Here is a 27,448-nt window from a genome sequence, read left to right on the forward strand (position 1 = left end):
GCAAACAAATACATTACACTAATAAAAAGGTGGGCTATCAGCTCAAAGAGAGTTGATTAGTACGATTAAAAAGTACCTGAAGTGTCTTCCGAAGAGTTTTCTCGTTGAGAAGTTTGAACCAGAAACGTCTGTTAGCACCCCTCCCTTCTTCTCAAGTCTGCCTCTGAGCGCTCACAGTGGAACACAGTTTTCCGCGAGGCAATCAGTGCGGACAAAGATAGTTTGAGAATGAGAAGATGAGGCACTCGTAGAAAAGATAGGGGGCCAAACCGTCGCTGTGTACATGTGGGCGTTAACTTGCGCATGCGCTGTAGCTTTGACCAGGAACTTCTCTTTACTCATCCATGACTAGTTCTAATAGATATATGTTCAGATAAAGTAAGGTAAGTTTATAAATTAAAGTACCATAGTAGCATAGGTTAGCATTTCTACATAAATATGTATATTGCTACATATATCTATAGATTAATACATACACATCAGTATCCATACATAACAAATAGCCTATATAATATAATCAAACATATCAAAAATATGCAAATCAGAATCATACAGTAGCATAATATAATAAAGACATAACATAGAAAGACAGTAATCTATGTAATATATATTGTACGGTTGGATAGTGTAGTGGTTCTGTAGTATGATTAAATAATAATATTAATAATAATAATATCAATAATAATAATAATAATAATAATAATAATAATAATAATCATGTTGTTTTGTTCAGTCAAATCTATACAGACCTTTCACAACCTTTCTACAGGTGCCATCATATTTGTTTAAATACTGAGAATGTTCTTTTAGAAAAATCTTACCCAATTATAGCATTGTAATAAATAAATAAACTACTGGACTGTGGGGTAACGCAATTTATCTAATACAAATACAAGTGCACTTTGCTGTCGTACCTTCCATTGTACAAAAACACCTCTGGACACTTTGTCAGAGGGAGCGCTCTTCGCTTTCCATTTCTGTCTGCAGTACACTCCAGTCATCAAGACCCACCCACTTCTGACAAACGCAGGATACATTTTTTTAAAAGAGGAACATGCAGGTCATGTGGGTTGCGTTACAACCTCCGTCTGCAGGTTTTCTTCATTCCGCTTCTGCACATTGAATTTGGAGGATTTAAATCAGGAGTTCAGAGTACCCCCCTTCAAATGTTTTGACTGTAGTTTACACCAAAAGGTTTATAACATTTTCAGATTAGAATGTTTGATTACTTTCTTAAACCAAGTTACTTACTTAACTGTTAACACTAGATATTATGTACATTCTCTCTTAATACATAATGATCTAAGTGCTGTTTGAGCGCTTGACACTCCACAGTGCAACTCCAGTTAGAGCGATAAACACAGAAGCAGAGGTCTTGATCCCACTTCTGACACCAGCCGTCCCATAATAGCATAATAAATATATGTATATACTTGTATGTTTTGTACATTTATAAATTATGATATTTGTCCAATTCCCTGTTGATTTAATTTAATATACTGTATATTCACTTCAACATGTGTCACATAGTATCACACCAAAAAAGGGGCGTAAATGTGACCTGGGTGTCTCATTTCCATCACTGCCGATCGGAACTGGTGCCGATTAATACCCGGGACTACTACAGAGTCATTTGTCCCAAGAATGAATGCGGATTGTAACCTTTCCCACCAAATCCAGGCCAGGCCAGCTGTTTCCTGTTTCCAGTTTTTATTGTGCTAAGCTTAGCTAACCAGCTGCTAGCGGTAGATTCATATTTACTCTACAGACTCTTACCAAGGAAACTTATTTCTCAAAATGTTGAACTATTTAAATATATAGAGTCTAAGTAATGCCAGAATCACCTTTTAAATACACAATGTGCAATGTAACTACCTAAACACTAAATGCTCCAGAAACATACCGAGGACGTGGCCGAAGTGTCCTCAGTGGTAGCTACAGCTCTGCCCCTGAAGTCTTTCTATGAACCGAAAACTATAATACTAATTTTGCCAACATTCCAGGTAAGGATACGTACAGAATATTTTTCTGAGTTTACAATGAAACTGAACACAAACAACTGCATATATTTCTGTTGTTGTTTATTGGTCAGTATTTCTCACAGGCAATAATAATCATTGTCATAATAGTGCACTTTTCCTTTTTTGTAATTATACTACAGACATTTCTCTTCGTCGTTGTCGTCATCATTAATCGTGTTAGCTGTTTTCTCGACCCACCCTCCCCCACACACCTCCCTCAATTTTTTTTCTGACGTCACAAGTTTCTCCTTCTACGGTGTGGAGTGGAGGTTCACAAGATGGGGGTTGGGGGGGGGGGTGTTTATATGGGTGGGGTGTGGCGGGGCAGGGGTGGAGGGGCAATATGGGCGGGAGACAAGAGATTATAGTCGTACAATTCTAACTGCAGAAGAAGAATGAGCAATAATGATGAGAGGAAGAGTCGTACGGTGACTACAGTGTCGATAAAAGATAGTGAACGCTACATAGATATGGATGGCATACAATGGAGACAGAGACAGGAATACAGTGTATACAAATGTATACAGCGTCTGCGTTGAAGTATACAGTGTATAAAACGTATACAAGGGGAAGGGATGATTATATAAGCGGGTGAGATATGTGCAGTGGGGACATGAATGGGCGTGGAGGAGGATTCAAGAGATACAAAGAGGAGGTATGGGGGGATGTAGAAAATGTAAAGTGAATCGGTGGATGGGGGGGAGGGGGGATAAAGGGGGAATGAGGGAGGGGTGAGATTTCTTTCAATAGGAGAGTTTTGCGAGCGGGGAAGTCTCTCAACCACAATGTGCCATGGGTCCCGTTGTGTCTTTGAATAGATTTTGATGCAAAATTTGCTCAAAGTAGAGCAAAAAGTCTTGAGAAATGTTTTTTCTTTCCTCTTCCCATATACCGGTATATCCTCTAGCTAGCTTTGTTTTTCCTAAAAGTGGATGTAAGGTGAACTTGACTCTGACCTTGTGTTTAAAAAAAGAAATAGACTTTGACATAACTCTCTTTCACATATGTGTGTAACTTTAAACCTCCCTGACCTTACAGATGTGTGTGGCCTCACAGCCGGACTCTATCCTACTTTGAGCCCCTGGAAGGGAAGAGAACGCCTCTGATTACATGAGAGGGGGGAAACCAGCACAGATGGAAAATCTTGCTTGATTATGTCCACCAAGCCAATAGTTTCCCCAAAACTTTCTAAAATGATTCCGAAAACATGCCAAAACCTCCCCTGTGACTATGATCCATTTGTGAGATAAGAAATTGTGAAAAAGGTCAGTTTGCATTTGGATGTTAAAGTGTGGGTAATGTGTGTAAACAGATTGTTGGATGTCGAATTACAATTGCTAACCACATTTTCCAGTCGCTCCAATGATTTGTGAAAGACAATCAAAGTACAGAAACTGGTCTTTCAAACTTAAAAGGATAGTTTTTTCCATTCTTGTTCAGCAGTTTCAGTTAAGTGTGCAGAGTGTAAAGAGACTATTGAAAGTCAATCAGGAATGGAGTGTTGGTTGGCACAAATAAACACAGTGTCTCACAGGGAATGACTATGACAAGAAAATGCATTTGTGTTAGCAGTCCCTGTTAATGAATTACCTCGCATTCTGAGATACTAACAGTCTGCAGCCATGCTAGCTGTGTGAGGCTGTACTTAGGCACAGCGGTGCTTTGAGCTAAATGCTAACAGATGTTTAGTGGGTATCATGTTTGCCATGTTCACCTTCTTAGTTTAACTTGTTAGCATCTTAACACTGGCTAGTTAGCTTTGAACACAAAGCACAGCTGAGGCTGATGGGAATGTCAGTTTTGAAGGTATTCATCATAAACCAAAAATATTGGACATATTTGACTTTTGATTTTGCCAGATGACAAGTCAGAGGATCCACAAAGTCAGGAGGGTTCATCCTCTGGTGATCATGAATTGAGATATCTCAGTCTACATCAAAGTGGTGGACCCATGACTCACCGGCATTGGCCAGGTCCAAATGTATCGCAAATTTTAACCAAATTAAGCAAAAATCGGCAAAAGAAAGTGCGAATGAATGCTTGTTTCCATCCACTAATCATGTAACATATTCAGCAGCTTAGCATCCTGCTCTTTTTCGCCTTAGGAGTGACTGAACAAAATGAACTGAACAGATGAAGGAGTGAATACATTTCCGGTGGTAAGAGCATTTTGTCCTCCACATGAAGCTTTTCTCTCACTGTGTGTGCGTAAAATGTGAACACGATAGTGCAAAATGAACAAAACAACAACTCAACAGGTAAAAATGTAAAGATGGAAGGTATTTTTGCAGCATCGATTTTCATAATGTTAAAGAAAAAGTCGTTTTTTCTCAGGGAAAGCTGGTTTGCTCTGCAGCATCTCGAAAGTGACATTTCCCTGTCTCAACCGCTTTTCCATTCATAAAAAGAAAAAAAATCACACTTTCAACAAATACATGGCAAATAAATAAATAGATGAATAAATACACTTTCAATAAATATATAGAACAAAGAAATGTTAACATTATTTCAAAAGAGTTTTGACATTCACATTGTTGGCGCCGCCCTCTATTTTGCTGGTGGCAAACACAGAAACATTAAAAAAAAAAACACATACACAGAAAGACAGGAGCAGAGTAGAAAAACAAGGTGTGGAAAGTCAAAAATAAAACAAGATACATTTCATTCTTTATGTGTGGCTTCATGTTTCCTCTCCCCCCCTCCAGGCAGTATGTGTGCAGTGTTTTCATGATAACAGACACACTAGAGTTCTTGCTATTTCTTTTCTCTCTTGTGAAAAGTACATCATTTGTTTGTCTCTCTGTCCTCCCTCTATCTCTCTTTTCAGAGAGGCAGAGACGGCTGAGGCTTTAGTTGGGGCTTTGGCGTCGCCCTGCGTCCTTTTGCATCTATCGTCAAACAAAAAGGAACATAGGAAGGGTTTCGGTTGCCTAATGGTGGGTCTAAAAAGCTTGCTTGTCCTGTTTGACCAGCCTCTTTATTCTAATTCCACTTTTCCATCATCTTCAACTACATGGACTTGAATTCTCGCCTCAGCTAAAGGATAGGTTTTGAATTTTTTCAAGTCCTTTATACAATATTCACATGCCCATATGTACATTGAAAGAGTTATTGGTCACTGTAATAATTCATCCTCTCCATACTGGTGGTTGTGACGTGGTCCCTTGTGACTCCACCATGAGACAAAATCCCCAGTACAAAAAAGCATTCTAAAGTTTGGCTGATGCTAATATGAGGATTTAGCATTGTGAGTTAGCCAAATCAAATGGGTATGAAGTCGTATGAAGGCTTGTACCACATTTACATCATATAATTCAGACTGTAATCACAAGCAACAGTCGTAAAAAACAATTACACGTCAGCCATTTTGAGTCAGCGTATCCAGTGACGATACCTCCAAGTTGCTAAAAAGAACTATAGAAATGCTAATATTTTAGCAAATTTAAAAAGCAGCTATAGGCCTAAACAGTTTTTTGTATCTTGCTTCATTTGTTAAAAAACTATTTAAGTATGTAACAGAGCACAAGTAGCTAAATTAGCCTATTTAAATTGTGTGACTACAAGGCTATCTTTGGGCCATCTGAATACGAGAGAATGGCAATTTTTGACACAATCGGTCCGTAATTTCAGATAGAAGTAGACAAAAGGGGATTATTATTTTCTGGTTTACGACTGTTAATTTTGCCAGCTGAAATGACAACTCTCCTTTGTCAATTTGATTTCTTCAGCTGTAACTAGCTAGCTAATTAAGCTAATGGTAGCTCCATGACTTGGTAGAGAACTCACTCAAACTGACTCATATCAAAATGAGAACCTTTAATGGGGTCTTAAATATTTGTTTGATAGCTATAGCTTATACATTTTATTGAGCTAAGGTAGAGAAAACATTTACACACACCACTTTAACATGTTGAGAAATCCAACGTTGCCTAGTTACGGTTGCGAAGCCATGATTGGACAGCTGCTGTTCGGGGGAGGGGTTTCACAAGCTAACTTATTAGCTTTGGCTAACATTAGAATGCACTGTGGACTTTGTCCCATATCTTTTACAGTGGAGTTGCACTTGAGATTGCTTAAAAGCCAGAATGTACAGGAGAAGAAAAGCAATGTACATGTGGCATATGAATGTTGCATTGATAAAGACTCACCTAACAGAACTGGCTTTCACTGCCATCGCTAAGTTTGCTTTTTGCTGCTAGTTTTTCCTTCCTTTGCTACCAAATGGATACCTGTTGCTAGCTATCCTCTGTTTAGTCTCCCTCTATCTATTCATCTCGCTCTCCTCCAGTGGGAGTTTTCACTTGTGAGACATTCTAACTGTGGTATGACTAGTGTCCTCTAAATCTAACTAGCTATCCACTTTTTCTCCTCCATTAAAGGCAACACGGTATCATAGCTTTATCAGTGTAATTCAGAAATAATTGTGGGAATGTATGCTTCTCAAACACTCAAAGAAAAGTTGTGTTGTCTGTCTTATTTCAATATTCAGCTAGCTGAAGGGCTACATTACGTAGCCCACGTCAGATCCATTCTCCGTCATTTCTTTCTCTGCTCTCAGACTCCTTGATTGTTAAAGTACACCATTAAGTTAACAAATTATCTATTGATAAAATCCACTTTAACAATCAAGTCTATTCCTGTAATTCTTTCTCAACAGACATCCTCATTTTGTTGCTTTGCTTGAGAACACACGTTTGTCTTCAATAAGAAAGTGAGGAGAAGAGCGGGTTTCCTGTCATGTGACTCCACATGTTAGGTCAGGTGGTGTTGAGGAGACTTGATGATCCAGGTGACAGCTGGCTGGTCAGAAAACTATATAAAAAAAAAGACTTGACTCATTGATGGAGGTTTCCTGTTGGATTTGAACCACGTGTTGCATGTGATTAGTCGGTGGGAGATCATGTGCTTTCTTGATTCATCAGAGTGGGTGAAGTAGAGTTTCCCTGGCTGTGAACCTTTCCTGTATTTCTCTGGTAAAATGGGACTTTTTGGACATCCCGTCTTAGGGCTCGTCCCTCCGGGGCGAAGCTGCCCTTGAAGGCTGATTAAAGATCAGCACAACCTGCCTCCGCCACCCCCACATGTATACATTTCTGCTAAAAACAGCCATTTGTGGGGATTACTCCGAATATCACTAGATCAGCTTCAAGGAAAAACTTCCCCCTCATCCATCCCATTGCTTTGGAATAATGGTATGAAGCAAGGCAGGAAGTAAGGAAATAGGGAAGGAAAGAATGTGGGAAGGATTGAGGGAAGGAAGAGAAAAAGGCCCGGCGGATGACCCTCGCCTCTCTTCCACAACATTCTTTTTAGGGATGAGACTGCGTCCCGTTGGACGACGAGAGGAGTCTGGTCTTGTCTTTCCCCGACCCTCGCCTTTGTAAGGCGGTCCCGCTGCTGCTCCCGCTTCCGCTCCCCCCGTCTGCCGCACGCTCCTTCTCTCCCCGCTCCCGCTCCGATCCGCTTTCCGAACGTCGGGAGTTCTGACGCGAAGGAGTGCTGGGCTGGCGGGAAAGCTGACCGTTCTTCTCATCTGAGGGGCCAGAGGTAAAATAGGGGAAAGAAGACGTGAAACAAACAACTAAACTCCTGTGCGTGTATTGTGTGTGAGTGTGTGTATAGTGTGTGTGCTACTTACCAGCCAGTGCCTGCACAGAAGGCTGATCATGAGTACTCAGGAGCTGAGCCTGAATTGTTTCCACCACCCTCTTGAATCTGCGACTGGGACCTGCAAGGAGAGGATCAACTTGTAACTCATTTCAGGTTGCTCTGGCTGAGAGAGCATTCGTTTTGTGTCTAAAACTGTGAAAAATGAAACTCCAAATTAAAGGAGATGTTGATTTTCAGGCAAGACGTCCTGATGATTTGATTTTCGCTCGTAATAAAGCGCACACAATAGATACATAGTAAATTATTTTTTATGTTATGGAAAAAATTACTTTTTCTCTTTGTCTTCAAAAAAAGGTGTCAAATTCTGAACCATGTGGGTCAAATATGTGAGGTCCCTCCGGGCAAACCTCATTGATTTCTATTCTGTTTTCTCTCAAGTTTCCCCCTGACATCTTCATTGCTCTTGTATGCACAACTTAACCTCCCCAAAAAATGTACAAAGTTCCTAAATTAAAAAGAAAAATCTGTGGGCGGCAGAGGAAATAAAACTGATTTAGTATGTTTTGTAATTCAAACTGCCGTCCCAAAATAAAGAATAACAAAATAAAGAAACTCTAAATTGAAACACAGAAACAGACATTCAGCCTGAAAAATACTAATTGAAAATAAATGCTAAACTAAAATGAGAATGAATTTGAAGACCATACTTTTAGCCTCATATTCAATATATATTCCAGGATCTTTTTAAACCTTCAATAACTGTTTTCTTTGGCCACTAGGAGGCAGCGTAAACAAGCTGTGAACACAACAATGACATGTTATCACCATTTCTCAGGGATTAAGTGCTTTCTCACTGGAATAACAAGAAACCGCGCCCATAATTGACGCAAAGTATTTTGGGACTAGGAATAAAACGGATACCCACTCCTCCTGTGCAAGTGAGCAGGGGGCTTGAGCTAATACATACAGAAAAATAACTACTATACATTTACACAGGCAAGTTCCCGATTCACCTAACCTGCATGTCCTTTTTTCATATAATCATAGCCAATAATACATGTACTAAATGTTCTTACAATTTCATCTAAACTGTCACAATTTATATCTCTTATCTAAGTGTGTGTCTCCTTAGGCCAAGAAGACATCTTATACATCTACCGAATTTTCTCTATTCAGCGGCAGACTGCTGTCCCTGTCCTGCTCCACAGACAGGCTCAAGAACGCTTTTGTCCCCCTGTCCATAAGACTGTACAACTCCTCTCAGTGATGGCCGGGGGATTCTGTCTGTCTGTCTATCTTAAAGTAAGTAATCAACTGTGGAAGTTTCATGGTGCTCTCTATTAGCTACATTTCCTTTAGCCTTTTCACCTGTAGTATCTTGCAAAATGTATGGAATTTTACAATACTCAGACTCAGTAGCACTTACACACATTGTTTGTTTTTTTATGATTGATATGACATCCATATATGAATGAAACAATTATTTTGTACCTGGCTTTATCCAATGTTCACATTTAATTATTTTTTTAAATGTATGCAAATTAGCACATATTTAATCAGATAATGATTAATTTGCATATTTAAACATAATATTGTATTTTGTATTGTAATTTTGTAATAACAAAAATGATTGTCCTAATGTAAGTAATAAACTTTTTTGTGGAGATATCTATTAGATGAACATGAAGTCTCCCCCATCACATCCATATACTTACAGCACATATCTTCCCCATAAACACGTCCTCCTACCTGTTATTAGAGTGAAGGTGACGCTGTAGATGCCCATCTCTCGTTTTCCTTCCCTCTCCGCTCGATCCCTCTCTCGCTCCCTCTCTCCCTCGGAGAAAGCGATGTCCACCTACAGGTGAAAAGGACCATGCATCCATGAGTTCATGATGCTCACACACAGAGAAAGAAAGAAAGATTGTAGATTTTCACGTTAGAGCCTCTATGTGATTATTATTAGTTCTTTCAGTCCTTTCTTCTCAGTGTCCCTGGGTTGGATCTGTTGGGTTTTAATACTACCACCTGGGGGCACCAAAGATGGGCGTTTTCAAATCCTACACACTGCTCCTTTAAGGATAACGCTGTAAAATGAATGTAATGTAGTCAGTTCTTAACCTTCAGTATATATCTGTAAATTCAAAGCAGAACAAAAAAGCATGCAATATCAAGTCAAATGTCATTGACTATATGGATGTATATTTGTTGTAATATATGTACAAGCTTGACACATCAAACATACAGGTTGAAGTTTTACATTGCATGCCAATATCACATGTTAATTTTGTATCTGCGTCATTTAATCTTTAAGTATATGATGCTTACATTGAACCATTTAACACAGGAGCTTTCACATGTGACTACAATTTGATTAGATAAACTTCAGTGGGTTTGAATGTTGCATGGCCAGCTAACGTGCATTTGTAAAGATTGAGTTAAGAGTGTTGGGTTTCAGTGCCAGAGAGGTAAAAAAGAAAAGTGGTAATACTTGGAACTTGACAGGCTTCTGGAAGACAGAGGGGCCGCCGGAGGACTTGTACTCTGCCCGGAAACTGTTCTGAGACACCACACTGTGGCTGAGGGATGGGATCTGGAGAGGCAAAAGAAAAGGGTGACGCTCAGTGAAACTTTGCCTTTAACACCACAAATGGTATTAAATAGTAACGCTGGAAGCTGTCAAGGCTTTTCTAAGCTCGCTCGTACTCACTGAGAGGAAGGCATGGACGATGTCAGCCTTGATGGAGCTGAGTGGCTTGTCTCGGATCATAACAAAGATCTGCTCTTCTTTCTCCAGGCTGATGAAGTTACCGAACCACGACTTCTTAGCCAGTCTGCAAATAAACAAATATTTGATATGTGACATCATCTATTCATAATATGCACACATTATGAGAATACATTAACAACTGCAGTGTACAAAATGAATTTGGGTTGGATGTGTTATTTTTAACTGGCCTATAATGACTGACATAGTGTTCAGTCAGAGATATTCATGTCAAAGAATTGATTATTCATAGCATTTTGGTTATGCAATTAAATCAGAGCAGCATGAGAGAACTAATGCCTCCTGACAAATAAACAAATGAACGTTAAATCTTAATTAAATAATTCCAGTGATTATGAAGCATGAATGAAAAAGTTAATAACAATCAGCTAGTGCGGACTTTTCTGAACTAACTATTTTACATTAATAAAGAGAATAGACAACATTGTATTGTATAGGGTTACACTCTTTGATACTGAAATACAACATGAACTGCCTCCTACAGGCAAGTTAGCCTTTAAATCAACAACACATACAGGCCGATAAATTAAGACGCTATCCCAAAATGAAGATTTAAGTACTGAGGTAGGTGAAAAAACACTGAAGCCTATGCTTCAGTTGTCACAATTAAAAGTTATTTCTCAACTTTGGAAACCGTAGTCCTAGAAAGCATGTGAATACTACTCAATGGACCTTGAGATTGTGATACAAACTGTTAAGATGTTGTATTGCACTTAGATATGAAGTTCAGAAAGACAAGACAAACTGAGACTTACTCTGGACTGGACTCTGGAGTCAAACTGGACATGTCCTCTGATGTGGGGACTAAAAAAAGGAAAACAGAAAGAGAGAAGGGAGAGAGTGAGAAAAAAAGGAAAAGGGTAATTAATCTTGTTGACAGGCCCTAATCTAATTGTCCTAATTGCAGATTATCACAGACACTAGTCAACACAGCCTCAGGCTACAGGCTGGGGCACGGGCTGGTTTCTTGGTAATAATAGATTCTATATTTGATGTGAATGCAGAGGAGAAACATTAAGTGGAGAAACATGTTACTTCATCCTACAGATGCAAAACTCATATTTAGGATGCATTATCTCAATCCATCAGTGGAGAGGATTCACACCATCATTATCACTGTGTTTGTTTAAAGGTACTGTGTGGAACTTTTTTTAAATCCTTGTTATTAATGACACTTGTGGCCGTTAAGTGAACTGCAGTCAGCATCCTGTTGCTCGTGCTCACACTCCGTAAGCGCAAGCGAGCATCTTGGGCATTGGCCAAATACATTATGTGATATTATATTACAATCATACTGTATATCGTATTAAGAATGAGGTTACTATATGTAATGTTCCTATATTTTATTTGGAACACTGGCCCATTATACTAACTAGCTTGCTGTTTGCAAATGACTTTATCAGTTAATGTCAAGAAGAAACAAACGCCAGATCCATTCCGTGTAGCTAAGTTACAGCTAGCTGGCTAATCTTAGCTTAGCTTAGGTTACATTTAGCTAGTTGTCTGCCTTTTATTGCTCTTAGCTAGCACAAAGCAATCGTTAGTTATACACCTTTGCCTTGCACCGTTAAATCATTTATTGTTGGTTAAAATCAAAGTCTAGATGAATTAGCTGACATTATTCACTCAAGACAGTATTTTGCTAAGTTAGCTACACACTGCTGGTGCTGTATGGTAGCTGAAGAGAAGCTTTGGAGCATGCATAAACATCACATCACAAGTCCTTTAAATAGAAATCAGTCCACGGGCTGTCATAAGCAACCGAGAAAGTCGGGGATGGTCTCAGTTTTTAAGTTAGGTTGAAATCCTTTCCCACATATATGCAAACGTATACATATACGTAATACAAAATACAAAGTGAATAATACATAACATTTAATTATTATTTTTAGTACCTTTAAACGCTTCAACTTCACTCACCTTGTAGTTTGCGCCGATGGAAGCGTGGCGAGCCCAGAAGGTTGTTTTTGAATGAGTTGAGTCTTGTTCTCCAGTGGGCGGAGCTCGAGGCAGCCAGACTGCCACTTCCGCCCGGGCTGGAGGGAGGTGTCAGCGACAGCGAGGCCCCGCCAGCTCCGTCCGCTCTGGAAGAAGAAGACGAGGAGGAAGAGGAAGGAGGGGTGGTGGAGGAAGGGTGTTGGATTTGGTGCACAGGCGTGCCCAGCGGGGTGGGCAGCGGTGAGCCCTGAGGCGTGACCTGCGACACAGGAGGAGGGGTGGCAGAGGAGTTAGAGGACGAGTGGACGTTCTTGGACTTGAACACAGATGGAGAAGGGAAGTTGAAGAAGCGTGGGATGGGGGAGAGGAGTGGAGAGGGGGATGGGGAAGGGGAGCGTGGAGTCTGGAGCGGGAGGGACTTCATGGAGTGGAGATGGGGCCGGTCAGTGTGGCCCTTTGAGGGCAGGGTCTGTGTTTTTGGGTCAGGTGCTGGGCGGGTAGGCCGACAGGTGGTGGCATTTCCTGGTTTGGGGTCTTTGGCAGAAGCAGTGACTTCTGATTGGCTGAAAGTGAAGACCGGGCTCTGATGGGCAGACAGAGAGAGATGGAGAGAAGGAAGGAAAGAGGGATGGACAGATGAGAGAAAGCAATGGTCATGACTTATGATTCATGGTAACTATTCTTCAACAAGCCTCGATCATATGCACCAAAGGGAAGATGGATTTGGTTGACTCTATTCTTGGGTATAGTTGTGTGTGTTTAAGTCCCTTTTTGTCCATGTCAGCATGCACAAACAGATTTTTGTATGAGGCAGCATGGCGTGTCCATGAAATGGGGATGTGTATGAGACAGTATGATGGAAAGGCATAGCTAGCAGTGACAGTGACAGTTATAAAAAAAAAACAGCATCACAGGAAATTTGGTTTTGTGCTTTTGATGGCCAAAACTGATATTTATATATTAAAGTTGCTAATATATATATATATATGTTTTTTTTTATATATATGCTGTATGTTCAATAGGACTGATGCGGCAACTTTCTGATACATTTGACATCTAAAACATCTTCAGTCCACAACACTGCATTAACATTAATTTTGCTTTCTGATTGATTAAAGTGTAAGTGTGTAGGTTGTTGTATTAAACACCTTAAATGTGCTTTGAAGTCTGTGCAGGGTCTAAAATTATGTTTTTTACTCATCTACCACTTTGGCAGGTCACTGATCATTTCTACCAGCCTCTCGATTTTTTTGTCTGCTACTTCTGAAATCTATGCAGAACACTTATAAACACTGAATCAGTGGTACCAGACAGTAGCAATATGAAATATATCATGTAACCTTAATCCCTGGCTATATTTAACTTAATTCCTTTAGAAAAATAATATTTCTTAATTTAAGGAAAATCTGCCATGGCGCCAGGTGACCTGAAATATTTATATATAGGTGGAAGGTGCTAACTTCATTCCCTGACTTTTTCACTATGATTAGGAATACTAAGGCAGCTAGGTCGGAGGCAATGAATAGTTGTATTCACCAGTTAAAGAGAGTATAATCAAGTAAAGTGAAGTTCTTACCCTGGGACTGCTGAGAGGACTGGAGGACAGACCTGTGGAGGCTCCACTGACAGAACGAGACCTTTTGAAGACAACAACAAACAACGGGAGTCATCAGGTGAATTCAACAATCTAAGAGATATTCTGTATGTGCCCTAAGGTTGAGCTTGTCATTGAGCATGTTATTCCCACTTGTAATTGCGATTTTAACACCTTCAGAATATGTCATGATATGTCAGTGCTGGTTCTTACCTCTGGCTGTGCGCATTAGTGTCCAGGGCCCTGCGAGGTGGGGTGGGAGACCCCTGATCTGTGACACTGAGGACCTCCAGACTCTTCCTCTCTGGACGACAGCGGCCATGACGCGTCAGCATGGGGGAGTCCACACGCTTCCTGGGTGGGTCTTGTAAGACAAAAATATTATTTTTAAAAAATTTACATTTTCAGAGGACAAAGTAACATTGCTTTAATAATCAAGCGATTGTCTTGTTGTTCTTGGATAGACCATCAACATGTTAAAGAGCAGGTATTCTCACCGAGGTCATTTCTGGCTGGCAGATCCTCATCTTCACAGCTGGGGTATCGCTCCTTCCTGTCCAACAGGAGGTAGTAGATCATCTTCTCCTGGTTCTCCCTGCAGAACGAGATGCAGAGAGACACAGAAACCAAAGTCAGAAAGAGAGGAGACAGACACAAAGCTTTTTGCTGACAGAATCTGAAAATACAGGAAAATACAGAGGCTTGTCAGGGTCACAAATCTCCCGACAACTACGGCTGGCACCATCCTCGAAGCTGTAATGGCAAAGAGATGGTCCATATTGTAAGTAATATTTGATAAACTTTTTCTAAATACAGTGAATGTGACACACTAAACATTGTTTTAAGTCATTTAAAGTGAATTAAAGCTTGAATTAAAAAGTCAGCTCTGTTGACAGTTTAGTTTTTCTTTATTAGCTAGCTAATTAGCCCACATTATTGTTAAAGTTCCCATGAAACTGCTAGCAGGGTGCTAATTGATTCTACATATTAAGGTGGTTCCTGTAAAAACAGTAAGCTAGTTAGGGACTCGTCCGAGTGTCGATTGCAATTTAACAGTAGCCTAGTGCTGAACCGCCTACGCCAGCTTATTTTACCAACGAATCAGACAGAGATGACATGGATCAAGAAGATTACCACGAAGAAGCCGTTTTTAAAGTCAGGCCATACATGTACGATCCAAGATCGGAAGCCAGCAGTGCCGCTGGTGAAGGAGAGACGCGGGCTCTTCCATTGAGCTGATGCGTAAGCTTGTGTCTGTATTAAAATGCGTTTTATTGGATGCAAAGTAATTATACGCCCCCGAGTGCAGGATGAGTCATCAACATTTCTTTACTACTGTGACTGGTAAAGGGTATGATGAGAGCTGTGAGACTCGGTCAAAGCAGTTAAGTTTCAGGCCTAAAAAACAAAACAATGAGCTGAAAGAGGCTTAAACACTTATGCTACGGCTGTTGTAGGAGTGAGAAACCTCATCGGTTTGTCAGAGAAGAGGGACACAACGGGTGGGTGGAGAGCGATAAAAGAGCCATTGTTGACATTGTTGCTCTTGTTCCTGCCATGCCAGGCAGATTAATGATGTAAGTAATTGACTGGCCACAATGAGACAAAAAAGACAATGAGGCAAAAGGAAAGAGAAAGACATTGTGTCAGAGAAATTAAATGACCAAACTCAATTATACATTTTGTTTTCAGAATGCATGCAGTCTCTGTGAGACTTGAATTATATGTTCTATTTGTTTAATGATTGCATATTCCTTGGGATCAACAGGTGCAGTGGAGACACATGTTTTGAAATCTTTCATTTGTCTTTTTTAATATATTATGCAAAAATAAAGCAGATGTATAAAACTGTTTGATAAATATATCCCAACATATACATCTCAACAGTGGTGCACATTGATGTATTGCCATCTGTTCAAAGTGGAAATGTTTGATGGGTTTAATTTACTCACTCCTCACTTGTAAGGTCCTGCGTGAGTTTGACCCGGTCTCTGAAGCACCCTAAGGAGTACATGCTTTCCAGGACATCAGGGTCCAGGTCTGTTAAGGACAAGATCCTCTTCACACACACACGGCGGGGGGGCGGCTGCTCTGGGCAAGGCTCATTACGACCACCCCTTATAGTGTGTAGTTAGAAACAAACGTTAGAAACATTTACAGTTTACAGCAAACACAGATAGACAGTGAGTTCCAACATTACACAGGTTCTTTGTTACATTAGCACCAATATTTACAAAACAAAACACCCTCAGGAGCATTAGAGCTTTTATGCAATGATTAATATAATGTCACCAATAGTCTGGATATATATATATATATATATATATATATATATACACATATAACAAGGGGGGGGGGGGGGGGGGGGGTATGCGGCTTAAGTGGAAGAATGCAGTGGAAGTAAAAAAGAAAGATGCATGTGCTACTTACTGGTACCAGGGGTGTTTCTGTATTGCTTCTAGCTGTAAGCAACACAAATAGAAGACAATATTACAGCATTGATCAAAAAATATTTTCCCATTTTTACATACATTTAACCCTATAGTTATACATCAACGATACATCTGTTCTCCAACTGAACACTGGGTTCTGTGTAAGACTCCTGACTTAAACCAGTATTCTCCCGTATGGAGAAGTCAAGACTCATGATGCTAATTTAGCTGCTCTACTGCGCACTGATGGTCAGAAAGTAATTAATGCGTTTCAGGAATTACTCTCTCAGTGTGTTACTATGAACTTTCTTTGTTTGACCGTTTTCAGCCATGCTAGCGGAATAGCTCTATGGTCTGTCCCTTACTTTGGTCCAGACTGAAACATAATAATAACAAAATAACAAATATTGAATAGCTTGCTGTGAAATTTAGTGCAGACATTTAGGCCTATGTCTAAAGATGAATTGTAATACTTTTACATTTCATCTGGCCCCATCAACAGGTATGAAGTTCATCTAATACCTTGGCTTATCAACAAACCTGCAGAACTAATGATATTCTCACCAGCCTCAGTTGTACTGTAGTGTTTAGTGCTAATTAGCAAATGTTAGCACGCTAACATGCTAAAATATGATGATGAACATGGTATACATGCTCAACATAAGCTTGTTAGTGTTGTCCTTTTGAGCATGTTAGCAAGCTGATGTTAGCATTTAGCTCACGTACAACATCACAGCCAGTGTTGCGCATGAACGCATTAAAAGAGCACTTTCATTGAACTTATCTATTTGCAACTTATGGTAGTGAATGTAAGCACTGTGTTTAATTAACCAGTAATGCTGAAACCAACTCATATGAACATTTGGTTTGTTGTTTAATTAACAGAATATCTCACATTTCTATGCAGATTGTGCCTGCCAGGTCTAAAAAACAAGTCTGAATATCACCTACATCAGCAACAAATTTGAAACAACCATTTCATTTTTTGGGACTGTAAACCTTATTCAAAATTCAGAATTGTAAACTAGAAACCGAACGTGAATTACTTTAAGTTGTCAACTGAAATTTGATTTAGCTCTTTTTAAGTGTCAACTGGCACAACCAACAACAACTAAATCCCCAAGTACATTATATACTCTGTAGAAGTCCCCTCTCTGCATGATGACAGCATACAGTAGCCATTGCATCAATCCTGCACAGTATCTCTTGGGGTTGGAGGAATGGAGCAGCTGCAGTTCTGCAAGCATGTAAAAAGTCAAAAGTGTGCCTGCTGTGAACGGTGTATGCGGAGAGGAAACTAGCAAACAGCTGCATGCAGTGAGATCTTTGAATTTGTTAACTTGCTTATAAATGACTGTATGCAGCACAGAGGACACACTTCCGTTTCCTAAAGCTGATATGAATATGATGAAAAAGGCTAAAATTGAAGGTTTTCTAATGATCTGCTTGCTAGCTACAGATACTTTTGAACTGGATTCAAATTTGTTTCCTTGCATGGTGGGTGGCTTCTATGGAGGCAACTCGCAGACAGACAGAAACAGAGAGAGGGAGACAGTCTGACCTGGTTTCAGGCTCCATTAATCAACAGCTCATCAGACGAAGCCACAGCTTTGATTAAATCTGCTGTGTTGTAGCTGAATGACTAACTGACCAGGCTCTCTCTCTGTCAGCAGTCTCTGCAAACCACATTATCACAGTTGTCTCCATCTCTCTGCCTCTTAAGCATGAATTCCTTTCCACTCCACATGCCATGTAGTGCAGCGGTATTTCTTCTAGCTGTCCATTCACTCAGTCATTAATTTATTCAGTCACTCACCCTCTCGCCTTTATCGCTGCTCTGAAATGTCAGTCTCTTTTTAAGCCTTGCATCCAGGAGCTGGCATTTACATGAAAAGGACGAGAAGTCCTCTTCTCTTTCACCCTCAGTGCCTCCATCCTTCTTTACAGCCACTGATGAAGCCACTTAATCTATCCATTCAGTCATATTGTACATACGTACATATATTTATGCCTCTGTTCCTTCCTACGTCATAGTTTCCAAGAGTCTAAATAAACCACTAACTTGCCTTTGAGGACTTCACTCCTGCCTTTAAGCAATACCTAAGCCCCATTCCTCTGCTCTGTCCTGCTTCCTCTTCCCTCTGTAAGGTCTCGTGTCAGGGTCAATTTCTGTCACATCTTAAAGCAAAGCCTGGGGCTGGGCCTTTTCTTTCCTTTCTCCCTCCTAAGTGTCTGGTTCATGCTTCATGTGCCGGGGAAACTGACATGGTGCACTGTAAGTGGCAACAATTTGCTAAGCCCTGCCTTTCTTTAACGCTGTTGCTTCTCCACTCATATGCAGAATGATATCTGAGGCAGATTTAACACTCAAAAAGTTTATACATTTTTGAAACAATGGGTGCTTTATTTCAAACGGAGGCAGTCAAAAGGCTTCTCATTTCTAGACAGCAACCACTTTGCCGTCTGGAAAGACAGCTGCCACATTTTGAACACACTCACTCTCTCTGGCTGACTTTGTATTGCTTCCAGGTGAACTTGGAGGCTACATAGCCTACATGAAGCTAGATGTTCCAAGTCTAATATAACAAAAGACAGAGCTGCTTAAGTTTAGAACTACTCCAGCCAAAGGGCAATTTTTTTTATACTTAACCTGCAATCCCACAAACAAATGAATGATACGCTCCTAAGTGTTGGAAGTAGCGCTCAATTACTACTGTTAGTAGTCGGCTGGTTAGCTGGACATGCTAACGTTGGTAGCTTACGTTTGAGCAGAAACACACTGTTTAATCTGTTCCTAACACTTGTGCTTCTATGTTGGTTTTGAAAAAGTTAAACATTTCCAACCTGTATAAAAAGTTAGAAATACCAAGTATCGCTCTTATATCCCTTTATGCACCGCTCCAACATGTGGAGAAATCCAAGGCAGGCCAGCCGGTTGCTAGCTATAATTGGACAATAACTGTGCAGTGGAGCAGTTTAGCAAACTATCAATTATATTTTTCAGTGCCAAAACTATGGAAAGGCTGGCTGTACTTCTCTGTGAGATATGCGCCAAGAACAATACATGAGCGTGTACTTTGACTTGCTTAGTCATGTTTACAGTGTCTAAGTCTTGCTATGTCACAACTCTTTGACTGTCATCAGCTAAAATGTTAAAGATTTATGGTGGACATGGATTTTGATTGATATTAGCCATTGCTCACTATTATCATAGACTCAAAATGCCATATGTCACCAGTGCACTGCAATGTTTTGACCTGTTCGTGCATCTCATCTTTGTTTCATGATGGTGCGTCCAGAGAGAGCCCCTGCTCTAAATGTTTCAGCTGGGCAATCATTGCATTTTTTATTTTCTGTAGTTAAAAATGTATATCATTACAATATGATTCAAAGTGCATTAACTCGCTAGTGTTTTTAGCAGTTAATAAAGTTTAGGCCCCATGGTCCCTCCCTGCTCACCGTGAGTCTCTTGTCAGGGTTGACTTCTATCATTCCTTTAAGCAAAGCTTGACAGTCAGGAGGTATAAAGTGGGGCATGTGGAATACTCCGCTCTTCACTTTCTCTAAAAGCTGCCGCAGGTTATCATGGTCAAAGGGCAAGGCACCCTGGGAAGGGATGGGAGAAGATGGAGACAGAAAGAAGATAAAATAGGATGAGAAATAGAAATGAGAGAAATTAAATATCATCAGTCATTCATGCATTAACACCATTTAACATCTGTAGTTGGTTGTTTTGTCGGTCAACTAAAATAGTGTTACACTCAGCACAGCCAATTCAACATTTTGGGTTATACACAAATATGTTGTAAAATATTAGTTTTCCCACCACAAGCAGCTGGTAAGCTTATATTCATTTACCCCTCATTTAAAGGCACCCTGTGGAGTTTTCAGACAAATACAGCTATGTTTTGTTCCTGCAGGCTTCGTTATGTTACATCCTTGTCGTTTTCTTCCTGCTTTCTGCTAGCCCATTGCTGCATTTCTTGGCCGGTTACTGCCACCAACTGTCATTGTGTGTAAAAGTGTAATGCCGGCGTCGGCCGTGTCAACCCACGTCACCCACACACTTGTGCGTCCTACTTTTGTCAATTGTCAGAATCTTCAGAGGGTGTCTTTAAGATTTATTACTGATAGGCTGACAGTCTGGCCTGAGAGAAGACTGTGGGAATGAAACTGATTATTGTTCCACATGACTTGAATATTGGGGATCAAAGGGCAGAAAGAAGAAGCAACTAAATACTGGAAGTAGAAGGATCTTCTTACCACAAGAAGAGCAAAGAGGATGACTCCACAACTCCAAACATCTGCTCTGCGACCATCGTACTTCTCCCCCTGAAACACAAATACAAGGACAGGGTGGCATTAGACACACACGCACACGCACACGCACACGCACACACACACACACACACACACACACACACACACACACACACACACACACACACTTAGATGGATGTAACTTACCCTTATGACCTCTGGGCAGGCATAATGTGGGGACCTGCAGAGAGAGAAGAGTCTATTATTAAATTATTTCACTAGATGCAACAATAAAGGAAACAAGTGCTGATTTAAGAGAAAACAGTCGAGTGACTGTACAAAAACTGAGAACACCTGCTCTTTTATCCATGGCTGCCTAAAAGGAAGTCAGGTGACGCAGTATAAAGAGGGACAAAGTCTGCGTAGGAAGGAGACCGCTGTTCCCGTCCCATGTGAAACCAAAAGTCAACATTGACTTATGTTGATATACTTTTGTTACTTAACTAACTAAGCCTTTTACGAAAGTCATGTAACAAACATACTTCTTTTTTTTTTAACCCAAACCACGATCTTTCCCTAGTTTGTTTTGCCTAAACTGGGGACTGCGGGGGCTCACTGATCGCTCACATGTTGCTGCATATTCGCAGTAGAATGCACAAAAAAATAATAAATAACTCTCTGAAGATATCATACAAACTGTTGTATGAGGATACATTGATTTAAACAGGCAGATGACCAAAGAGCATTAATAAGTCGCACATATGGGTTAATCTAATCTTAACCCATCTAACCCAGCACTCACCCACAACTGGTTTCCAACAGACTGTCCCCGACTTGTAGCGAGGCCATGCCAAAGTCTGCTATCCTGATGTTATTCTTCTCATCCAGGAGAAGATTCTCTGGCTTCAGGTCTCTGTGACTGGACACACACACACACTCGCACGCTTAATGAAAGACTTTCTCCAGACCAATAACAGCAACTAAAGCTAACCTTATTTCGTACACTTGGCTGACTTCCACATAACGTGTAAACATTTAAACAGAAATGGAGGTCAACTGTTTATTAAAGCTCAGTGATCTGCAACGCAGTTGTCAGTCGAGACTCTGATAGAACAGTTATCTGCTTTTCAGGAACTACAATTACCGGTAGCTTGAATAAACCAAACATGTGTTTAAGGGAATGCTTGTTCTCATATGTTTCTACTGCTTGAGGTTCAGTTTTTATGACTCTCTCCCTATTTTGTTTGTCTCGCTTGTGCACTTTAATGATGTGATACACAGTTCTGCAATTGGTTTCACATATTCCCCTGAACTACTAATATTGCTAATGCGCAAGAAACACAGCAATGTGCCAGCAAAGGGAGGAAAGAAGAACATTGTTGCATTTGTTCACCATGGAAACATTAATCTCCTGCTGCAACACAAAGTAGAGAATGTGTAGTGTCAGGTCATAAATGTGGAAGCAACTTTATAGTTATAATTTATAGTAGACTGTGGCCCACCGTTACAACTGTGTATTAGGGGCAATTGTCGCTCTTGTCGTCATACACCTTTACATTTTTTGTTTTATGTATTTTCTTTTTGCATTTGTTTGGACAGTTGAAAAAGGAGAGAGAGAGAGAGAGAGAGAGAGAGAGAGAGAGAGAGAGAGAGACAGAGAGAGAGAGAGAGAGAGAGAGAGAGAGAGTTGGTTAGGGCACTCAGAGATAGCTGGTTGGGGTTAAGATAAAGTTTGGATTGAAGTTAATCATTGCAGAAAATCGACTGGCAGGGGTTAAAAATGTTTGCCTCATTTTAAGGAAAGGAGAAACACCAAGTGACCACTGTGACACAACAGTGTTGTGACAAGTTTAGAGACAAAACTGGAAATGGAACAACAAGAAGGGCAGACGTTTAAGGTCAATAGCCTCTCACAGACCATATGGAGTGACTGTGGCAGAAGTCAAGGGCGGAGATGATTTGTCTGAAGAACTTCCTGGCCTCTTTGGGGGTCAGCCTGCCCTTCTTCACCAGGTAGTCAAATAACTCTCCGCCGGACACATGCTCTAAAACTAGATACCTGGGAGACAGGAGGGCAGATAGGTCAGAAAGATGAAAACAGGTGAGGAAAGAGAGGGATCTTTGGTAACAGAAACATGTCAAGAAAATTAAAAAACCTTCCATCAAACTTCCTGCGCACGAGTCATGGATGCTTCTTCCATACATACAAATTCAAACACCTCTAAATCATGCATGTCATGTGGTTACTTATCTAAGTTTTGTCTTACAGAACCTATTTTCCCTTTCAGATTCAAGGTTGTTTCTGCTCTGGCAGAGATCCAGAGGGAAGATTAAAAAAAGTCAGCGGAAAGGAGAAAGATAAAGCAATACTCACAGGTATTTGTTATTCTCATAGACATCATGCAGCTTCAGAACGTGAGGGTGCTCTATTAGTTTAAGAATAGCTATTTCTCTCTCCACCTGAACAGACAGAGGGAGGGAGAGATGTGGAGAAAGGTTAAGAGAGAGAGAGAGAGAGCAAAGAGGAGGAGCGAGGTTAAAAATGATGGAGGTTGAAATGTCGGAAGGAAGAGGAAGGTAAATAAGGGAGTAGGCAGGTACAGGCAGATGTGTGTGGAGCAGAGGGAGACAGCAAATGTAAGTGTCGGATTATTTTGCGTTCAATTAAAGTTGAAGGAGTTACAGCTGTAGAAAGGGTGGGGGCAGAATAAGTAAACAGTTATTTACTACGAAGTGTGTTTTTAAAGGTATAAGGATCAATGGACAGAAAGGGAGGAAGAATGATATTTAGAAATTCTGAATGACCCATTGTCAATGTTCCTTGTCAAAGCTTGCAGGCCTGTACAGTAAGCTAGCTCAGACCTATCAACTCCAAACATACTAAGACTTAAAGATCAATCAATATCCCCACATGAACAATGAACAGTGAACCAAATAAATATGTCAAATGCAAAAGGGGTCACTGACTGTTACAAACCTAAAGAGAATTATCACCAACTCTGCAGCCCCCCTCAGCTTCACAGCAAGTTTAACATCTTTCAGTTCATTGTTTTGGTTGTACGGCGCGTAACTTTACTGATTTGGTTCACTCGCTCCTCATATCTGCAGCACCAGTCAGCTGTTTTGTTTTTTTTTGCAGAAAAAGCTCTAAACCCCAGTACACACTACCTGCTCAGCAGCAGAGAGCAGAGACAGATATGTTTCCTCCTGGTGGAAACCAAGACAGATCCAAAAGACAGTAAATATTGGACTCACATTCTCAAATGAATGCTGACGTTATATAGCAACGGTTAGCTGAAATAAGCTAAGTTGCTCATTTGCTCAGCCATATCAACTTTAAAAGATGACATTGTTGTGTTTGCAGCTTGTTGTGCTGCCTAAAGACAAATCAACAAAAGCTTTTGTTTCTTTAGAACGCCTCTTTGCATGGACAAGCACTGTGGATTTAATCCCCCATCTTTAATAGTGGGGATGAGTTCTCTTCACGCTTAGCATGTAGAGGAGGAACTACATAACCTACATAAGGGTATGTGAAGATCGTGAGGTCTGTTGAGACAGATCTAAACCTATCCTTTAAAATGATTCAGGTTTCTTTTACTTGTTGTAGTAGTGTGGTATGTGTATCCAGCACCGGCAGCTGTCTATGGCATGACCTACTAAACAGTCTCACACATGGCACAGAATGAGGGATGATATCAACTTGCTCTCCATATGTGGAGATTGATAATTGGACGGTAAATTCATGGTAAAGTCATTGGGTTTTAAGGACTCTGAAACATACCTAAATGTGTTTATGAATCCCTTCATTGGGCCAAATGATATCGATTTAAATTCATATTTGGTCCATTGCCAGCTTTTCACCAAATCCAGAGTACACATGTGTGCAAGATACTCTGTTTTATCTGATTAAAAAGAAATAGCGTGTGATCTGCTTTTAAATACATTTTGTGGCCACTTTATTAAGTACACCTGTACAATCCAATGCAATCCATTACAACAGCCCTGCCATGACATCTATCTTTACAAATGTTCAGCTCTGGGAGGAGGTCCTAATGTTTTGTCCTCAGTATTTACACACAGGAGATGGGAGGGGGGGGGGGGGTGGATTAGAAGCACCTCTTAGTATAATGCAGTCCAGTTCAACACCACCACTAACGATGACCTCAATAATAAACATATAATTGAATTACCGCCTCTATGACTAAAAGAACAACAACATTATAGGCATTCATAAAAGTAGACTTTAAGGCAGCACATTTGGATTGCATTAGACTGTACCTGATAAAGTGCACAGTGAGTGTATATCAGAGGATGAAAAGTGGGCTTCAGCGGACAGAAACACAGCTTCTGTGTGGTGTTGTAGCCCGAGAGCAGGTATAGCTATATATGCAGTGTCAACAGCAACCTTCCGAACAGCAACAGTAATGCGGTTACTGGCAGTTAACACACAGAGTAGGCAATGGGCAACTTTCCAAAGCAATACAACTGAGCAGTACCGTATAAACCAGGTGACTGAGAACCAGTGGCATTTCCCGAGGACGTTCGTTATGAGACAATGGGCTTCTGGACAAAGACGTTTTGGTCATTTTGCAGTTATTTATTTGTCTGTATGTGTCTCTTCGCAGTCATTTTGTGCTTCTCCCCTTTCACACATGCAATGCAGTGCAGTGTAAACTACCTCATGTCACAAAGTGAAATGTGTGTGTCGAAAACACACACATTTCACTAGATTCTATTCAAAATCAGTGTTGTTGAGATACTGAGATATTTGTATGTAGCTGCACTAAAACATATGACAATGCACTTCCTTGTGCACAAAGCTTTCCTGCTGCAGCCTTCTGTATTTTGAAAAGAGAAACTGCACCAAGCGGCAAGTAATCAGCCACATTCGAAACCCCGACATGTAAAGAACTATTTCAATGTTTTATTTCAGTGCGGTGTGCTTCAGCTGCAGTAGCTTTCATCAGAGGGCTTAATTAGTAGAATGAAATCATCTCTATTGTTCGGTATATAGAAGCAGTGCCCACACACTCGGCAGCTCCAAGTTGCAGACGGGCTTTTCTGGACTAAAATAAAGACTCCATTTCTGTTGCTATTTCTGCGGCTGGAAAGTGCAAACTGACATGATTTGAGCTTTGTAGTCACCCTAATGACGGTCATGGTGATTCTCAACACAGCAGATAGACTACAGGTAGCCTCGATTATGTCCAACCTTAGCTGTTAGGATGAAAAGAAATGACTTGACATCCGTCTGTGTCCGTGCTGTTTCTAAATGAAATGATATTCTCACATGTGTCCTATGGTTTGGCTGCCTGGTTCCAGATCAACCTGTCTGTATTTAATAGTGTCTTTACAATCATACATTGAAAATCTTATTAAGGTACGATTATATAAGATTATAGTTTTGCTAACTTTATGGATTTTCATTATGTAAAACTTGTGTTTAAATGTTTAAATTGAATTGCTCCTCAGCCTTTCTGCAAATATATGAAGAGGTTACAGAGCTGCAGCAGATCCTCCAGAGCAGCTTTAAGTGCATCTTATTCTGTCAAAGGAACAAAGTCCTGGAACTTGCTATCTGGTCACTTGAAATGTGCTGCAAACTTCACCATTTTTAAGAGAGTGGTTAATTCAGTAAAAAAAACCTGTAGTCATGTTTTAAATGTAATATTTTCAACATGTACTTTACCTTCCTTTTACCTCACTGTTCTAATCCCCTATAAAAGCCCTTCTAGGGACAGTTGTTGCAAACTAGCACTTGCATGAGATAGCTGTTTTCAGTTAGTCTATGTATCTGTCCATATCAAATAATCCAGAAATAAATAATTAATAAACACAGCTCGTAGACAGATAGACAGATGGATGAGGAGATGAGGTCAATTATAAGAAGCTAACCTTCATTAGAACTGATTCGGAGAGTTTCTCTCTGTTGACAATCTTTATGGCCACCTTCTGTCCTGTGATACAGTGGACACCCAACTTCACCAGTCCTGAGAGACACAGAGAGGGAGAAACTGTTTGAATATCACAAATCATCATGCAGCGTGAAAACAGGAAGGGAGGGATGTCATAAATAATTCAAATAGCTTTACTGACATTGTCACAAACATTGACCAGCTCACAAAAGACTTATTGTAACATTTGTTAAGAGGCTTGCTGGGATGAAAAGCATGTACTAAAATACATACATATATATTTTTTTATATATATCCTGTAAGGAATTTTATGAGATCCTTTAAGAAGGATGTAGCAGAATAAAAGCATGGGAGATAAGCACAGAAGGATTAAACTAAAGAGCTCTGAATATCATGTGTTAGAGTGATTCTGACTCAGCTGATGCCCCTTGCAGACGTCCTGCTCGCCTCTCTGCAAGACTCGAGGTAATTTTAGAAGGTTCCTACCTGTCTGTCCCTTCCCGAGGGTCTTCTCCAGCCGGTAAGGCCCCACATACTGGCTGGACTGGCCCACCGTCAGCTCCTTGCTGCTCATCCTTCCCGAGGTGAAATTCTATTCCTGATATAAGGCAGATCAAGATAGCGGTCGCTCCTGCTCCGTGCGTAATGCCGTAACGCACATCCCAAGCGGCTGTACGGAGAGGTGCGGAGGACTGGTCGTGATCTAAAGCCGGGCCCTGCAGGCTACTCCCATGTACTTGTTTGTCATGCGGCCAGGTCCGTACTGGGAGTTAGAACCGGCCCAGTTTCCACTCTGTAAGGCCTACAATAAAGTATTTCCCAGACTCGGTTTGCGTCTCTTTCACTGCTGCAGCATCATTCAGAGGGAAGGTAGAAAAGATGAGAAAGAA

At 40.5% G+C, this 27,448-nt stretch overlaps 2 protein-coding genes across 5 annotated transcripts in view; both read right to left on the bottom strand.

The window, feature by feature from the left end:
• Positions 1 to 208, bottom strand: part of cpt1a2b (carnitine palmitoyltransferase 1A2b) — a 36,856-nt gene extending 36,648 nt beyond the window's left edge. Inside the window, exon 1 of the mRNA XM_029437223.1 lies at positions 77 to 208. The gene's annotated coding sequence lies outside the window, so the exon portion shown is untranslated. The remainder of the gene's footprint in view (positions 1 to 76) is intronic.
• Positions 209 to 2,064: 1,856 nt separating this feature from the next.
• The window catches only part of LOC115012492 (serine/threonine-protein kinase BRSK2-like), a 25,737-nt gene continuing 353 nt past the window's right edge, over positions 2,065 to 27,448 (bottom strand). The window contains exons 1-20 of one of the 4 annotated variants that reach the window (XM_029438131.1): positions 27,045 to 27,448; positions 26,539 to 26,633; positions 23,018 to 23,103; positions 22,562 to 22,702; positions 21,446 to 21,562; positions 20,851 to 20,884; positions 20,647 to 20,715; positions 19,843 to 19,989; positions 16,382 to 16,413; positions 15,904 to 16,068; positions 14,449 to 14,546; positions 14,165 to 14,315; positions 13,934 to 13,994; positions 12,340 to 12,616; positions 11,175 to 11,223; positions 10,342 to 10,465; positions 10,123 to 10,224; positions 9,381 to 9,489; positions 7,660 to 7,749; positions 2,065 to 7,554 (exon numbers count right to left, since the gene is read on the bottom strand). The exon at positions 27,045 to 27,448 is cut by the window's right edge and continues 353 nt beyond it. In XM_029438131.1, the coding sequence (XP_029293991.1) occupies positions 7,331 to 7,554; positions 7,660 to 7,749; positions 9,381 to 9,489; positions 10,123 to 10,224; positions 10,342 to 10,465; positions 11,175 to 11,223; positions 12,340 to 12,616; positions 13,934 to 13,994; positions 14,165 to 14,315; positions 14,449 to 14,546; positions 15,904 to 16,068; positions 16,382 to 16,413; positions 19,843 to 19,989; positions 20,647 to 20,715; positions 20,851 to 20,884; positions 21,446 to 21,562; positions 22,562 to 22,702; positions 23,018 to 23,103; positions 26,539 to 26,633; positions 27,045 to 27,132 (2,259 nt within the window). In that variant the 5' untranslated portion in view covers positions 27,133 to 27,448 and the 3' untranslated portion in view covers positions 2,065 to 7,330. Of the gene's footprint in view, positions 7,564 to 7,659; positions 7,750 to 9,380; positions 9,490 to 10,122; positions 10,225 to 10,341; positions 10,466 to 11,174; positions 11,224 to 12,339; positions 12,941 to 13,933; positions 13,995 to 14,164; positions 14,316 to 14,448; positions 14,547 to 15,903; positions 16,069 to 16,381; positions 16,414 to 19,842; positions 19,990 to 20,646; positions 20,716 to 20,850; positions 20,885 to 21,445; positions 21,563 to 22,561; positions 22,703 to 23,017; positions 23,104 to 26,538; positions 26,634 to 27,044 lie in introns of all 4 variants that reach the window. The other 3 variants (XM_029438130.1, XM_029438129.1, XM_029438128.1) reach the window with 3 other exon arrangements.

This window comes from Cottoperca gobio, chromosome 8 (genome assembly GCF_900634415.1).
Source record: "Cottoperca gobio chromosome 8, fCotGob3.1, whole genome shotgun sequence".
NCBI lineage: Eukaryota > Metazoa > Chordata > Actinopteri > Perciformes > Bovichtidae > Cottoperca > Cottoperca gobio.